The sequence below is a fragment of the Oncorhynchus mykiss genome, chromosome 18 (assembly GCF_057628025.1).
Source record: "Oncorhynchus mykiss isolate SJ-2025 chromosome 18, ASM5762802v1, whole genome shotgun sequence".
Classification (NCBI taxonomy): Eukaryota; Metazoa; Chordata; class Actinopteri; order Salmoniformes; family Salmonidae; genus Oncorhynchus; species Oncorhynchus mykiss.
This window is the reverse complement of record NC_143039.1, coordinates 67,339,583-67,356,772: the sequence shown is the minus strand read 5'-3', so window position 1 is coordinate 67,356,772 and position 17,190 is coordinate 67,339,583. Positions and strand designations below refer to the sequence as shown.

Sequence of the window (17,190 nt, the reverse complement as noted above, 5' to 3'; positions counted from 1 at the left end):
CTACCTGTCCTGTACTCGTAGGTTATAGGCCTACCTGTCCTGTACTCGTAGGTTATACAGTATGGTCTACCTGTCCTGTACTCGTAGGTTATACAGTAGGCCTAGCTGTCCTGTACTCATAGGTTATGCAGTAAGCCTAGCTGTCCTGTACTCATAGGTTATACAGTAGGCCTACCTGTCCTGTACTCGTAGGTTATACAGTAGGTTATACCTGTCCTGTACTCGTAGGTTATACAGTAGGCCTAGCTGTTCTGTACTCGTAGGTTATACCTGTCCTGTACTCGTAGGTTATAGGCCTACTTGTCCTGTACTCGTAGGTTATACAGTAGGCCTAGCTGTTCTGTACTCGTAGGTTATACCTGTCCTGTACTCGTAGGTTATAGGCCTACTTGTCCTGTACTCGTAGGTTATACAGTAGGCCTAGCTGTCCTGTACTCGTAGGTTATAGGCCTACCTGTCCTGTACTCGTAGATTATAGGCCTACCTGTCCTGCACTCGTAGGTTATACAGTTTGGTCTACCTGTCCTGTACTCGTAGGTTATACAGTAGGTCTACCTGTCCTGTACTCGTAGGTTATACAGTAGGCCTAGCTGTCCTGTACTCATAGGTTATACACTAGGCCTAGCTGTACTGTACTCGTAGGTTATACAGTAGGCCTACCTGTCCTGTACTCGTAGGTTATAGGCCTACTTGTCCTGTACTCGTAGGTTATACAGTAGGCCTAGCTGTCCTGTACTCATAGGTTATACAGTAGGCCTAGCTGTACTGTACTCGTAGGTTATACAGTAGGTCTACCTGTCCTGTACTCGTAGGTTATACAGTAGGTCTACCTGTCCTGTACTCGTAGGTTATACAGTAGGTCTACCTGTCCTGTACTCGTAGGTTATATGCCTACCTGTCCTGTACTCGTAGGTTATACAGTAGGCCTACCTGTCCTGTACTCTTAGGTTATAGGTCTGTTTGTTATTCTTGGCAGGTAGAGGAGCCAGTTCTGTGTATGTTGCTATCCCTCCTTGCACAATCTTTTGGAATATGAAAACAGGCATTTTGGGGAGGCATTTTCCTCTTGGCAATTGTTCGTTTGTCTTGAAATGCCTTCAAACCCCCATGGAAAGCCAGAACTTGTGCTTTACTCTGGTTATGAACTCAGTCATATTTAATAAGACTGAATTTTAAGATTTTAGAACAAACTCCATAATGAACAGTGACTCGTGGCCCCTGACTGTGGCTTATGCACTGAAGGAAGCTGCATTACACTAAATTAGTCATTTTCCTCACTTAACTGCATAATTATGGTGTTTTTAATTGCTTTTAATTTTCTCTCTACCTGCCATTGGAGAGTTGTTGTGCTCCACAGCAACGCTTGAATGCAGATTTATGGACAGGTTTGTCAAGGGTCTCTACATTAACTACCGAAATGGAATTGGGAGGAAGCACACGTCGTTGCCTAAAATCAAACTATTTTACATAGGCAGTATTAACTGTTTTGAACATTTCCGCCTAAAAACAGGTCTATTTTTATGAGGATGTAGACTTCGAGAAACAATTTCAGGTGGCTTGTTGAAACCAATTATGCATCGTAGATTAAATGCATATAGGCTATGTTAAACACTTAAAAGCTGATAGTAGTTGTATGTTTAAGCTCTTCTACTGTACTCTATGCACCTTCAAAAAAGAACACCATCCATCTCATCATGCTGTTTATCTTTGCGAATGAGGTTAGCATATACACATGTAGGCATCATCTCCCCCTAAGAAGTGGTTGAGTTCGCAGAGAAAATGTAGGATGTTGATAGTGTCTTTTTAAGTAGTTTTCCAGCTGAAGACCTATTGGATGCACAAATCATATGAGTCAAGGGCTGCGTCCCAAATGACACCCTGTTCCCTATACACAAATGACACCCTGTACCACACACTAGGAACACCTTCCCTCAGAACAGCCTCAGTTCGTTGGGGCATGGATTCTACAAGGTGTCAAAAGCGTTCCACAGGGATGCTGACCCATGTTGACTCCTATGCTTCCCACAGTTGTGTCATGTTTGCTTGATGTCCTTTGGGTGGTGGACCATTACTGTTACAAACGGGAAACTGTTGAGCGTGGAATAACCCAGCAGCATTGCAGTTCTTGACACACTCAAACTGGTGCACCTGGCACCTAATACCATACCCCATTCAAAGGCATTTAAATATTTTGTCTTGCCCGTTCACCCTCTGAATGGCACACACAATCCATGTCTCAAATGTCTCAAGGATAAACAAATACTTATTTTACTGGTCTCCTCCCCTTCATCTATACTGATTGAAGTGGATTTAACAAGTGACATCAATAAGGGATCATAGCTTTCACCTAGATTCACCTGGTCAGTCGGTCATGGAAAGAGCAGGTGTTCTTAATGTTTTGTGTAAACAATGTATTGGGCACTACTCAAAAGTAGTGCACTACATATGGAATTTGGGACGTACCAATGGTCTCTTGACACTCCCATATCTCTAGAACGGGAGTGTTCCGCTCCTCATCCCTTCACTCCCTAACAGTTTTCAAGCATGACGCAGGGGAGTTTGGCTGTGGCCCCGCTATGAAGGGAATGCCCTCAAGTGGATTTAAGAGAGATTTTCATAATCCATAATATATTACTGTAGCTTTACATGGAGGATCTAATGTTTCACTTAATTTGAATCACTTCATCTTCATGCTTCTAGATTCCTGCACATCTCTATGTCCATGTGCTGGAGCTGGTATACTGTAACTGGTACAGTTAGTATTATGGTGACTCCATAGGGAAATTAGATTTGATTTTTGGCTAACATTGTTAGATGCAAACATAGGCTTGTTAGTCTCAAACTATAGTATAATTGTTTCCCTCTTAATGACAAGAATTTGGATTGGGTTTGGGGAGCTAGGCTACATGGTAATAAACTAATCCGATCTCTATCGGCAGTCTTGTGAAACTGCAATAAAGGCTTGTTGACAGTGAGTGTAATAGATAGGTGGGAAGTAGAACACACAATAGCATCCCCCTCTTATCATAGCATGTATTCATCCATATGAGATGTTCTTTCAGTATGTTTTGTGTTCTTTTTGTATTCATTGATATGTAGACCTTAGTCTAGCAGTCTGCCAGTGATAGGTTACATAGACTGAAGTAGAGGCAGAACAGGACTGCTGAAAATACAATTGACAACTTCCTGTTTATTTACAACTATGGACCGTTCTTAATGTGGTTCTGTCAAGATGGTGAGTCAATTTCCAAGTACAGTGCCTTGCGAAAGTATTCGGCCCCCTTGAACTTTGCGACCTTTTGCCACATTTCAGGCTTCAAACATAAAGATATAAAACTGTATTTTTTTGTGAAGAATCAACAACAAGTGGGACACAATCATGAAGTGGAACGACATTTATTGGATATTTCAAACTTTTTTAACAAATCAAAAACTGAAAAATTGGGCGTGCAAAATTATTCAGCCCCTTTACTTTCAGTGCAGCAAACTCTCTCCAGAAGTTCAGTGAGGATCTCTGAATGATCCAATGTTGACCTAAATGACTAATGATGATAAATACAATCCACCTGTGTGTAATCAAGTCGCCGTATAAATGCACCTGCACTGTGATAGTCTCAGAGGTCCGTTAAAAGCGCAGAGAGCATCATGAAGAACAAGGAACACACCAGGCAGGTCAGAGATACTGTTGTGAAGAAGTTTAAAGCCGGATTTGGATACAAAAAGATTTCCCAAGTTTTAAACATCCCAAGGAGCACTGTGCAAGCGATAATATTGAAATGGAAGGAGTATCAGACCACTACAAATCTACCAAGACCTGGCCGTCCCTCTAAACTTTCAGCTCATACAAGGAGAAGACTGATCAGAGATGCAGCCAAAAGGCCCATGATCACTCTGGATGAACTGCAGAGATCTACAGCTGAGGTGGGAGACTCTGTCCATAGGACAACAATCAGTTGTATATTGAACAAATCTGGCCTTTATGGAAGAGTGGCAAGAAGAAAGCCATTTCTTAAAGATATCCATAAAAAGTGTCGTTTAAAGTTTGCCACAAGCCACCTGGGAGACACACCAAACATGTGGAAGAAGGTGCTCTGGTCAGATGAAACCAAAATTGAACTTTTTGGCAACAATGCAAAACGTTATGTTTGGCGTAAAAGCAACACAGCTGAACACACCATCCCCACTGTCAAACATGGTGGTGGCAGCATCATGGTTTGGGCCTGCTTTTCTTCAGCAGGGACAGGGAAGATGGTTAAAATTGATGGGAAGATGGATGGAGCCAAATACAGGACCATTCTGGAAGAAAACCTGATGGAGTCTGCAAAAGACCTGAGACTGGGACGGAGATTTGTCTTCCAACAAGACAATGATCCAAAACATAAAGCAAAATCTACAATGGAATGGTTCAAAAATAAACATATCCAGGTGTTAGAATGGCCAAGTCAAAGTTCAGACCTGAATCCAATCGAGAATCTGTGGAAAGAACTGAAAACTGCTGTTCACAAATGCTCTCCATCCAACCTCACTGAGCTCGAGCTGTTTTGCAAGGAGGAATGGGAAAAAATGTCAGTCTCTCGATGTGCAAAACTGATAGAGACATACCCCAAGCAACTTACAGCTGTAATCGCAGCAAAAGGTGGCGCTACAAAGTATTAACTTAAGGGGGCTGAATAATTTTGCACGCCCAATTTTTCAGTTTTTGATTTGTTAAAAAAGTTTGAAATATCCAATAAATGTCGTTCCACTTCATGGTTGTGTCCCACTTGTTGTTGATTCTTCACAAAAAAATACAGTTTTATATCTTTATGTTTGAAGCCTGAAATGTGGCAAAAGGTCGCAAAGTTCAAGGGGGCCGAATACTTTCGCAAGGCACTGTAAATTGTCAGGGGAAAGTAAGCTATTTATATTAACATTCAATAGATTGGAATGAAATGTAAAGTAAAAGTTAGTCTCACACAACCACACCATTGGCATCCATATCCATTCTCACACAGACAACCTACGTCCAGGCCACGTAGCTCGTACCACACCTACGTCCATGTGTTTGTCATCTTTCCCTCTGTCTTTGCATGTGTTGTAGATCATCGACCAGGATATCAACCCCTATGTGGACCAATGGGAGGCAGAGGGGATATTTCCTGCCCACAAAGTCTTCAAGCTCTTGGGAAATGCTGGCTTTCTGGGTGTCAACAAGCCAGTTGGTATGAACTTCTTCTGTGTCTCTTCCTCTGTGAAATTGAATTGTCTCAAAAAATCACCCGGTTAATGACTTTTTCTGAGATATTTATTTGCCTGATTCTGATTCATTTGTGGGAAATTATGCTAAACATATTTCACTGTCTCCCCACTATAAAACTGTGTCAGTTGAAAGCACTTCGCTTTGAAGAGGGCAGCTAATTTCAGATGATAAAGATGGTTTAATGAATGTAGTGTTTTCATGAACAATCACCTGAATCAGAGTGAGATGAGGAGCAGCTTGAAAATAAGAAAATGGTGTAGCGTCGTAAAAGGGTCTCGAAAGATAAAGCAGCAGCAAGTGGTAATGAGTTCCTCATAGACCCCTAAGTGCCCAATGTGTCCAACTAGGCACTGATCTTCATCAAAACTCAACAGAAGAGCCTCTCAAGGGCTAGCGTGAGAAAATTAAGTAGAGAAATGTTGTTGCATACCAGACTCAAGATGATATAGGCCTAAGGAGTGCTTAGGGTGTCATTCTGGCTTTGGCCCACTCCACTGAATATGTATGTGAGTAGCGGCCATATTGTGGTGAGTGTAGATATTTGCCCACTCTGAATGTGTGGAGTTACGTTCCACAAAAGCTGTCAGTCCTATTTCCATTTCAAATGCTGTCCTCTACCACCTGCAGCATCACTGAGGGGGAAATAGACTTTTTAGAACAACTTTGATTGTCGTATTTTAATCATATATAACACGTTTCAGAATTTAAAGTGGTGATTCATTCCTAAGTCTAATTTTGTCAAGATGTTTTCAGACCTCAAAAGAGGTCGAGATGCGTCCAAGTCACACTACACACCAATCTAGATCCAAATACAGCATATCAACCCAATGACTAGAAAATACAACTAATCTCGACATTAGTCCCCCTAGATGTCAAAACATCTAACAAACTTTTATTTTGAAGTGAACTACTACAGAGAACAATGCAGTGGGTGTTGTTGGTCGTGGTGGGCCCTATGGGGAAATCGGCTCATAAATCTAGCTAGGTCAGAGAAGAGTGGCGCGAGCAGCTTTACAAAGTGCTAACTACAGAGCCCTTCAGCATTAACAGGCTGGATTAGAGAGAAGGGGGACAAGGAAGTCCCAGACACATCAGATTACCAGATGGTATATTAGATAACCTCTTTATGGTTTATCCTACACTGTCAGAGACTAACGCTGAGACGAGACACATATTGCTAATAGCCTATATTGCTAATAGCCTATATTTCTGATAGCCTACAGTGCATTCGGAAAGTATTCAGACCCCTTCCCTTTTTCCACATTTTGTTACGTTACAGCCTTATTCTAAAATTGATTAAATTTAAAAAAATCCTAATTAATCTACACACAATACCCCATAATGACAAAGCGAGAAAAAAAAGTGAAGAAATGTTTGCAAATCTATATATATATTTTTTACAGAAATACCTTATTTACATAACTATTCAGACCCGTTGCTATGAGACTCAAAATTGAGCTCAGGTGCATCCTGTTTCCATTGATCATCCATGAGATGTGTTCTACAACTTGATTTGAGTCCACCTATGGTAAATTCAATTGGTTGAACATGATTTGGAAAGGCACACACCTGTCTATATAAGGTCCCACAGTTGACAGTGCATGTCAAAGCAAAAACCAAGCCATGAGGTCGAAGGAATTCTCCGTAGAGCTCCAAGACAGGATTGTGTCGAGGCACAGATCTGGGGAAGGGCACTGAAGGTCCCCAAGAACACAGTGGCCTCCATCATTCTTAAATGGAAGACATTTGGAACCACCAAGACTCTTCCTAGAGCTGGCCGCCGGGCCAAACTGCGCAATCGGGGGAGAAGGGCCTTGGTCAGGGAGGTGATCAAAAACCTGATGGTCACTCTGACAGAGCTCCGGAGTTCCTCTGTGGATATGGGAGAACCTTCCAGAAGGACAACCATCTCTGCAGCATTCCACCAATCAGGTGGAAGCCACTCCTCAGTAAAAGGCACATGACAGCTGCCAAAAGGCACCTTTTGAGAAACTTGTTTCATGAGAAACAAGATTCTTTGGTCTGATGAAACCAAGATTTAACTCTTTGGCCTGAATGCCAAGTGTGACATCTGAAGGAAACCTGGCACCATCCCTATGGTGAAGCATGCTGGTGGCAGCCTCATGTTGTGGGGACGATTTTCAGCGGCAGGAACTGGGAGACTAGTCAGGATCGAGGGAAAGATGAACGGAGTAAAGTACAGAGAAGATCCTTGATGAAAACCTGCTCCAGAGCATTCAGGACCTTAGACTGGGGCAAAGGTTCACCTTCAACAGGACAACAACCCTAAGCACACAGCCAAGACAATGCAAGAGTGGCTTCGGGACAATGTCCTTGAGTGGCCCAGCCAGAGCCCAGGCTTAAATCCGATCTAAGATCTCTGGAGATCTGAAAATATCTGCGCAGCAACGCTCCCCATCCAACCTGACAGAGCATGAGAGGATCTTCAGAGAAGAATGGGGGGAAACTTGTCATACCCAAGAAGACTCGAGGCTGTAATTGTTGCCAAAGGTGCGTCAACAAAGTGCTACGTAAAGGGTCTGAATACTTATGGAAATGTAATATTTCAGTTTTCTTTTTTTCTTTTTTTTATTGTGCAGAAAATTCTACAAACCTGTTTTTGCTTTGTTGTTAATGGAGTATTGTGTGTAGATTGATGAGGGGGGAAAAACTATTGAATGAATTTAATTAATTAATTAAATTTAATCTGGCCTCTGCCTTGCTTGCACAATGACCCCCCCTTGAAGCGTCTTGCCAATCGCCATCATGCAAAAGCTAGTAATTCGGTGGGGCAACTGGCGACACTTCAGGCTGAGGATAGACCCATGTGTTACACCCACATCCAAGAGGACCTGTCAATCACAAGCCTTGTGGGCATGTCCCAGAACATCGATTTCCCTTTTTGCAATACAGAGGGCAAGATATATTTCTGTGGTTTGGCATGTCATTGTGGATTCACACTGTCATTGTTTATAAAGGATTTCAAAACACTGTAGCTGAGTGGTTTGTTAGTTGTATCAATGTTTTTGTCCTCTAAATTCGAGGTCGACCGATTATGATTTTTCAACGCCGATACCGATTATTAGAGGACCAAAAAAGCCGATACCGATTAATCGGACAATTTAAAAAATGTTTTTTATTTGTACAACAACACTGAATGAACACTTATTTTAACTTAATATAATACATCAAGAAAATCAATTTAGCCTCATGTAAATAATGAAACATGTTCAATTTGGTTTAAATAATGAAAAAACAAAGTGTTGGAGAAGAAAGTAAAAGTGCAATATGTGCTATGTAAGAAAGCTAACGTTTCAGTTCCTTGCTCAGAACATGAGAACTAATGAAAGCTGGTGGCTCCTTTTAACATGAGTCTTCAATATTCCCAGGTAAGAAGTTTAAGGTTGTAGTTATTATAGGAATTATAGGACTATTTCCCTCTATACCATTTGTATTTCATTAATCCTTGACTATTGGCTGTTCTTATTGGCACTTTAGTATTGCCAGTGTAACAGTATAGCTTCCGTCCCTCTCCTCGCTCCTCCCTGGGCTCGAACCAGCAACACAACGACAACAGCCACCCTCGAAGCAGCCTTACCCATGCAGAGCAAGGGAAACAACCACCCCAAGGCTCAGAGCGAGTGAAGTTTGAAACACTATTAGCGCCCGCCAACTAGCTAGTCATTTCACTTTGGTTACACCAGCCTCATTTCGGGAGTTGATAGACTTGAAGTCATAAACAGCACAATGCTTGACACACAACGAAGAGCTACTGGTAAAACGCACGAAAGTGCTGTTTGAATGAATGTTTACGCGCCTGCTTCTGCCTACCACCGCTCAGTCAGATACTTAGATACTTGTATGCTCAGTCAGATTATACGCAACGCAGGATACGCTAGATAATATCTAGTAATATCATCAACCATGTGTAGTTAACTAGTGATTATGATCGATTGTTTTTACAAGATAAGTTTAATGCTAGCTAGCCACTTACCTTGGCTTACTGCATTCGCGTAACAGTCAGTCAGTCTCCTTGTGGAGTGCAATGAGAGAGAGGTAGGTCGTTATTGCGTTGGACTAGTTAACTGTAAGGTTGCAAGTTTGCATCCCCCGAGCTGACAAGGTGAAAATCTGTCGTTCTACCCCTGAACGAGGCAGTTAACCCACCGTTACTAAGACGTCATTGAAAATAAGAATGTGTTCTTAACTGACTTGCCTAGTTAAATAAAGGTATAAGCATACTAAAATCGGCAAATCGGCGCCCAAAAATACCGATTTCCGATTGTTATGAAAACTTAAAATCGGCCCCAATTAATCGGCCATTCCGATTAATCGGTCGACCAAATGTGAAATGGTTTGCTGAAATGTGCCTCCAAACATTTGTTGGATATGCATTGCCTAATCAATATAATTGAATCACACCAATTTTGTTAGTAATATCTTCTGTGTTTTCCTGAATTACTATACAATAGAGATCAGGGCCCGTAGCCACAAAGCATCTCACAAAAGGTCCTAGGAATCCTGTTAAAACCTGTTTTAGGAAGAAGAAAAAAATCCCAGCTCGGAGTAGTTTTTAGGTTGATGTTAAGACACTCCACAGACAAACTCTGAGCTTGGAGTAAAATTAACTCATAAAAGTGTATGACTGAGGTACCTCAAAGGAAATATGGGGATGACATTCATTGACATTGTTTCAAATGATGGGGAATAACCAATCGCAGTGGGGCATCACCAGCTGTGATGCCTCAATCTTCAGATAACCACAGTCAATGTGACTGTACATCAAATGTTGCAATGGTAAAACGTTTGATATAATTTTCGCCTAACACGATCACTTTGCCTTTCTTGAAGGGATACTTTGGGATTTTGGCAATGATGCCCATTATCTACTTCCCCAGATTCAGATGAACTCGTGGATGCAATTTTTGTGTCACTGTGTCCAGTATAAAGGAAGTTAGAGGTAGTTTCACGAGCCAATGCTAACTAGCATTCATGCAAAAGTCTATGGGTATTTGCTAGCATGCTATACCCATAGACTTCCAGTCATGATGCTAACACTGGCATTAGCATTGTCTCGCGAAACTACCTCTAACAACTTTCACACTAGACACAGTTCATTTGACTCTCATCACTGCAGTACCTGTTTCGAATCCAGGCTGCATCACATCTGGCCGTGATTGGGAGTCACGTAGGGTGGCGCACAATTGGCCCAGCGTCGTCCAGGTTTGGCTAGGGTAGGCCGTCATTGTAAATAAGAATTTGTTCTTAAAAATAAAGGTTAAATAAATGTTAAAAAAAGAGTTAAGCCCTAGATGCCCAATTTATGGCATTTTAACAATGTGATATTGTGCTCCAAACTTGAAATAACATGATGTCTGTAATCAAATTATACAATTTATTTATTAGCCTAGTGGTTACGTGTGCTCTTTATTGTCTGGTCAGCTGGGTGTTCAACCAGTCTTTGCTGGGAACAGTAGTTGCTACCGTAGGCGCACACCAGGTGCTTTCCATTTTCCCCCTGGTGAGTCAGTACTGCCAGCAGCTCCCAACACCGAACCCCTGGCGGCGGTTAACTAACCTGGGAAACTCAATATCGAGTTTGGGTCTGTGGAACCCTTGGTGGAGGAAATGCCATCAGAAGGTTTCCTCAGACCATCCACTGCATCCAGAATTATCTCCAGCCATCTTGACAGTGTCTTGCCACTGGATACAGGTGACCCTGGACGAGAGCGTGAGGTTGAAGCTGAATAACTCTCCTTCACTTCAAAGCGCAAGTCATGAAGCCATCACCCAAAGTCCTGTGGCTTTCTGCGATTGACGAAGCTGTAGCCATGGACTCGCACACAGGCGGCTCAGGATATCGCTTTTCACTGGCCTGAAGCAGCAGTGGAACTCGGCAGCAGTCTGAGCAGTACTATTCAGGTTCACACTGCTCACCTCCCCAGCATTAGGAGCACCTCAGCAGTCAAACAAAGAAAATAAAAGTGAAACCACTTAATATTGGTGCTTGGAATGCCTGCTCACTAATGGACACTGCTGGACCAAACAGACCTGAGAGACGTACGCTCTTGTTGGCAGAGAACGTGCCAAATACAAAAATGACATTTCCACCCTAAGTGAGACCTGGCTAGCTGACCCGGGACAGGTTGCAGAAGTTGGAGCCAGTTACACCTTCTGAAGCACCATTTACAGGCTAAAAGCAGGTCACCATCATAAACAATCTTCCAACTGCAAAACAACAACATGGATGCAAGGTCCAAACACTGGCACTTGATTGACATTGTCAGGAGGAGAGACAGACATGATGTCAAGGGTGAAAAAGGCCATGTGCAATGCAGAATGCTGGATAGAACACCGACTTATCTCTGAGCTCAACATCCGGATCAGACGACAACAGGGCAAAAAATCCTCAAAGCGAATCAACATCTCTCAGTGAAAGAGGAGAACATCCGGCAGTAATTTGTTGAAGCCCTAGACCACCGTTTGGAGTCCTCAAGTTGAGGTTCATTTTTTTTTCAAGAACCTCAACTTTTCTGATTGCGGATGGAACTACATTGCTCAGAGAGAAAGACAAAATCCTTTCCAGATGGGCCGAACAATTAAACTCAGCCCTCAATAAATGAAGAAGCAATCAACAGGCTGAAGTTGAAATGAACTTGTCTCTTGCAGACCTACCCACCCAGGAGGAAACAAAAAAAAGTATCAGTCTCCTCTCATCAGGAAAAACTACAGGAGCTGACACCATACCAGCTGAAACCTACAAGGTGGGAGGGCCTCATTTGGTTGAGAAGCTAACCGACCTCTTCCAGTCATTGTGGAGACAAGAAGCTGTTCCTCAGGAGATAAGGACTAACCACCTCTACAAGAGGAAAGGCAATCACCAAGCCTGTTACAATCACAGAGGTATATCCTTGCTGTCAATTACTGGAAAAATCTTAGCTAGAATCCTCCTGCACCATCTAAAAGCACACCTAGACCAAGACATGCTGCCTGAGAGCCAGTGTGGCTTCAGACAGAACTGTGGAACAACTAACATGATGTTTACAGCTCACCAACTCCAAGAAAAATGCCAAACTCTGACCTGTATCTCACTTTTTTCAACCTGACAAAGGCTTTTGACACCACAAGGCACGACGGCCTCTGGAAGGTCATGGCAAAGTTTGAATGCCCAGAAAAATGTATCACAATGGTGCATCAGTTCCATGATGGCTAGTGTGCAAGATCACCAAGAGTACTCTGTGCAGTTTCCAGTCATAAACAGAGTGAAGCAAGGCAGTGTTCTAGCACCAACTTTGTTTAGCATGATGTTCTCCACCATGCTGCAAGATGCCTTCCCAAATGACCACACTGGGATCTGTTTCATCTACAGCTTTGATGGGGGGGCTTTTCAGCCTGAGGAGGATACATTACATAACAAAGGTGGAGGAGGTGACTGTCCGCAACCTTGTTTGCAGATGACTGCGCATTAGCTGCTGGCTTGCTTGCTGACCTGTAGATCCTCATGGACAACTTTTCATCTGTCTGTGACAACTTCAGCCTCACAATCAGTACAAAGAAGACTGAACTTATGTACCAACCTGCCCCCAGTAATCCTTACGTGGACCAAACGATCTCTGTGAAAGGTCAGAAACTGTCAGCTGTGGACAAATTCACTTACCTTGGTAGCACAATGTCCCGTGTGAGTTCACATAGACAAAGAAACAAACATCAGTATCACCAAGGCTAGTGCAGCCTTTGGCCGTCTGCGAGATTCTGTGTGGGATAGAAAAGGCATCAAACTGGCTACAAAACTGAAGGTTTACCAGGCAGTCATATTATCAGCAAAACCTGGACAGTCTACCGATGCCATGCCAGGAAACTAAATAACTTTCACCTGAACGGTTTCAGGATGCTCCTGAGGATCAAGCGGCAGCACAGAATCTCAGACACTGAAGTCCTCAGCCGTGCCGACATGATGAGCATTGCCACACTGCTTCTGAAAGCTCAGCTCAGATGGGTGGGGCCAAGTGACCAGGATGCCTGCTATACATCTGAAGAATGGGAAGTGAGCACAAGGTGGGCCAACGAAATGATTTGTAGACACCCTGAAGGTATCCCTTGAGCTTTAACATTGATCTAAAGTCATGAGAAAGACTTCCTCAGGATCGTCCCATCTGGCGGAATCGAATCCGGGATGGCGCTACAACCTCTGAAACAAGCAGGACCAAAAATGCAATGGTGAAGAGATCAGCGAAAGACCAGTATTAGTGGAGCCGTCCCTCAGGAGACTTTTACCTAGATATCATGTCCAGTGTACCAAAGCATGTTTCTGGGCTCAGATTGGTCTCATCAGCCATCTGCGCACTCACCGTACCCCAGACTAATCCTAATGAATCGTGTTAGGGTCATCATCAACCTATGATGGACGAACAAGGAAGGACAGAGTGGTTATAAGTATTGGGGCATATCATGTGAAATAGGCCTTGTGAAATAATTGTAAAAAGCAAAGATACTGTTCCATGTAGGTCTAGATTATTTATGGATTAATCATGTAGAAATATCAAAACATTCTTTCAACTCTAACTCTAAAGCAATTGTATGTGGCACAGGAACCGCTGACTGGCTGCCTTTTTCTATGATCAAGGCACCTGCTGGTAACTCTTAACTGGTTAGGACAGCTCACGAGGTCTCCTAAATATGTCGACTAGATGGGACTCTTATGACTAAAGAGGCTTGGATGCATAGCTTTTATTTTTTACCAATAAGAGTAGGAGTATAATGTATCTTATCACTTTTTCTACTCTGAGACGTTTTGTGGTCTATCCCCAATATAACGCTTGTCTATGCTGAAACGTTGGCTAACATGTGAAGCTCTCAAAGTATGCTTTATGAGTCTGGTTAGATTGATTGGAATGGGAGAGGATTACACCGACCAGGAGGCTTAGGCCTGTACTGTTGGGATGGAGAAATACCAGATGGACTGGGAATGGTCTTCACAGAAGAAATAACCATTGAGGGATTTAAATGTCAAATGATCAAATGAAATAAAATGTTATTCGTCACATGCTTCGTAAAAAACAGGTGTAGACTAATAGTGAAATTCTTACGGGCCCTTCCCAACAATGCAGAGAGAAAGAAAATAGAGAATTAATAGAAAAGTAAAACACGTAATAATAAATACATAATGAGTAATGACAACTTGGCTATGTACACAGGGTACCAGTACTCAGTCGATGTGCAGGGGTATGAGGTAATTGAGATATATACTGTACGTACATATAACTAGGAATAAAGTAACAGATAATAAACAGTAACAGCAGCATATGTGATGAGTGAAGAAGGTTAATGCAAAGGTCAAGGCAGATAGTCCAGGTAGCTATTTGGCTAACTATTAAACTAAATGTTAAGCTGTCTTATGGCTTGGGGGTAGAAGCTGTGCAGTTACCAAACCAAGCGGTGATGCAGCCAGTCAAGATGCTCTCAATGGTGCAGCTTTATAACCTTTTCAGCATCCTGAGGGGGAAGAAGTTGTGCCTTCTTCAAGACCGTGTTAGTATGTGTGGACCATGATGCATCCTTATCTTCAGATGACGAAAAGGACTTAGCTTTGAACGATGACGGACTTGTAGAGCGCAGGGGAGTTTTGGAATGAGAGGTCTAGGGCTTAAAGGCAAAAAATTCAGGCCCTTTAGTGCCAAGCATGCAGGCTTAAACTTAAAAGCAGCTTCAACTTGTAATTCAAAGCTTTTCATTTCTTGTAACATCTCTCTCTTGGCGCCGTGGTACAGTGCAAAACCTGGCAGATATCAATGTCACGTTCTGACCTTAGTTCCTTTATTATGTCTTTGTGTTAGTATGGTCAGGGCGTGAGTTGGGGTGGGTATGTCCTTTTTCTTTGTTGTATTTCTGTGTTTGGCCTGGTATGGTTCTCAATCAGAGGCAGCTGTCGATCGTTGTCTCTGATTGAGAATCATACTTAGGTAGCCTGTTTTCCCCATTTTGGTTGTGGGTGATTATTTTCTGTTTAGTGTTTTTCATCACCTTACAGGACTGTGTTTGTGGTTTTTATTGTTTTGTTCAGTGTTCAGTTGTTTTATTAAAATAATGAACACTTACCACGCTGCACCTTGGTCCTCCTCTCTTTCTCCAGACGACAAGCGTTACAATCAACGTATGAAACATTCATATTTAGACTATTTATTTATCCATAGGTCACAACCAACCTACTCCAGTTTCTACAAATTATATCTAAAGTTTGGAGGCACTGTACTGGAGCCAGCCTTCACATTAATAAAGCTTCAGTGCCAGATTGCTCTTCAGCTGATTATGTCACTCCACTACCCACCACGAAACAGGAAAAAACTCTGCTGCTCACACACACACAAACACTCCCCTTTTCTTCCGTAAGCAAGAGAACCAGAACAGGAAAGTGTTGCCCAGGCAACAGGGAGCAGAACACGAGTGATCTCTACCTCCCTGTGTGTGTGTGTGTGTGTGTGTGTGTGTGTGTGCGTGTGTGAGTGAGTATTGTTATTCCACGCCCAGACAGGACAGTGGGATTCAGAGTTCAGCCTCTGACATTGGCCCGTCTCCGGCCCGATTTACGAGACTTGGCAACCCAGCCGGGTTTTCCACTGGTCAACATTTTTCTGATAGTTCTGTTATGATGGTTCAATGTTATGTTGCCCCTGACTTTCTCCCTTAGTGTCCTCCACTCTTCTTCCTCAGTCATTACATTGACATTACATTAGAATGATTTAGCAGACGCTCTCATCCAGAGAGACTCTTGTAGTAATAATATAATTATATTACACATACTGTACCAGTGACTCGTTATTCTTAAACTAAGCTAAGGGATTGTGAGTCAGTTACTTTTTTTTGCATTCCATTTTACTTACTGTAGGATTGATGACGTGTCATTGAAATACATTGTAGTTCAGTGAGCCAAACGTGTCTATCGTAGTGGCAGTCGTCATTGATACACCCATGAGTGATTCATTGGCCTAGAGACTTGCTAGGTTCGCATCCCTCTGGAGACATAGCCAATTAAATGGTTCGTTCTCAGACAACTATTCCACTGATTTACAGTGTGTCTAATCTACATGCATGTTCAATACAGCAATCTATGAGGATGACTGTCTGTCTTAGAAACCCATCGATATCAAATAAAACATTTTTGTCACATGTGCCAAATACAACAGATGTAGACCTTTCAGTGAAATGCTTACTTACGAGCCCCTAATCAACAATGCAGTTTAAAAAATATATGGATAAGAATAAGAAATAAAAGTAACAAGTCATTAAAGAGCAGCAGTAAAATAACAATTGCGAGACTACATACAGGGGGGTACCGGTACAGAGTCCATGTGCGGGGGCACTGGTTAGTTGAGGTAATATGTAGGTAGAGTTATTAAAGTTACTGTGCATAGATGATAACAACAGAGAGTAGCAGTGTTGTCAGAGAGGGGGCAATGCAAATTTGATTAGGTGTTCAGGAGTCTTATGGCTTGGGGGTAGAAGCTGTTTAGAACCCTTTTGGACGTAGACTTGGTGTACCGGTACCGCTTGCCATGCGGTAGCAGAGAGAACAGTCCATGAGTAGGGTGGCTGGAGTCTTTGACAATTTTAAGGGCCTTCCTCTGACACCTTCTGGTATAGAGGTCCTGAATGGCAGGAAACTTGGCCGTTCGCACTACCCTCTTTAGTGCCTTGAGGTCAGAGGCCGAGCAGTTGCCATACCAGGCAGTGAAGCAACCAGTCAGGATGCTCTCGATGGTGCAGCTGTAGAACCTTTTGAGGATCTGAGACCCATGCCAAATCTTTTCAGTCACCTGAGGGTGAACAGGTTTTGTCATGCCCTCTTCACGACTGTCTTGGTGTGCTTGGACCATGTTAGTTTGTTGGTGATGTGGACATGAAGCAACTTGAAGCTCTCAACCTGCTCCACTGCAGCCCTGTTGACGAGAATGGAG

At 42.7% G+C, this 17,190-nt stretch overlaps 1 protein-coding gene across 1 annotated transcript in view; it reads left to right on the top strand.

The window, feature by feature from the left end:
• Nucleotides 1–17,190, top strand: part of zgc:85777 (acyl-CoA/acyl-ACP dehydrogenase) — a 48,564-nt gene that overhangs the window by 7,939 nt on the left and 23,435 nt on the right. The window contains exon 2 of the mRNA XM_036953413.2: nucleotides 5,081–5,201. Coding sequence (XP_036809308.1) covers nucleotides 5,081–5,201 — 121 coding nt within the window. The remainder of the gene's footprint in view (nucleotides 1–5,080; nucleotides 5,202–17,190) is intronic.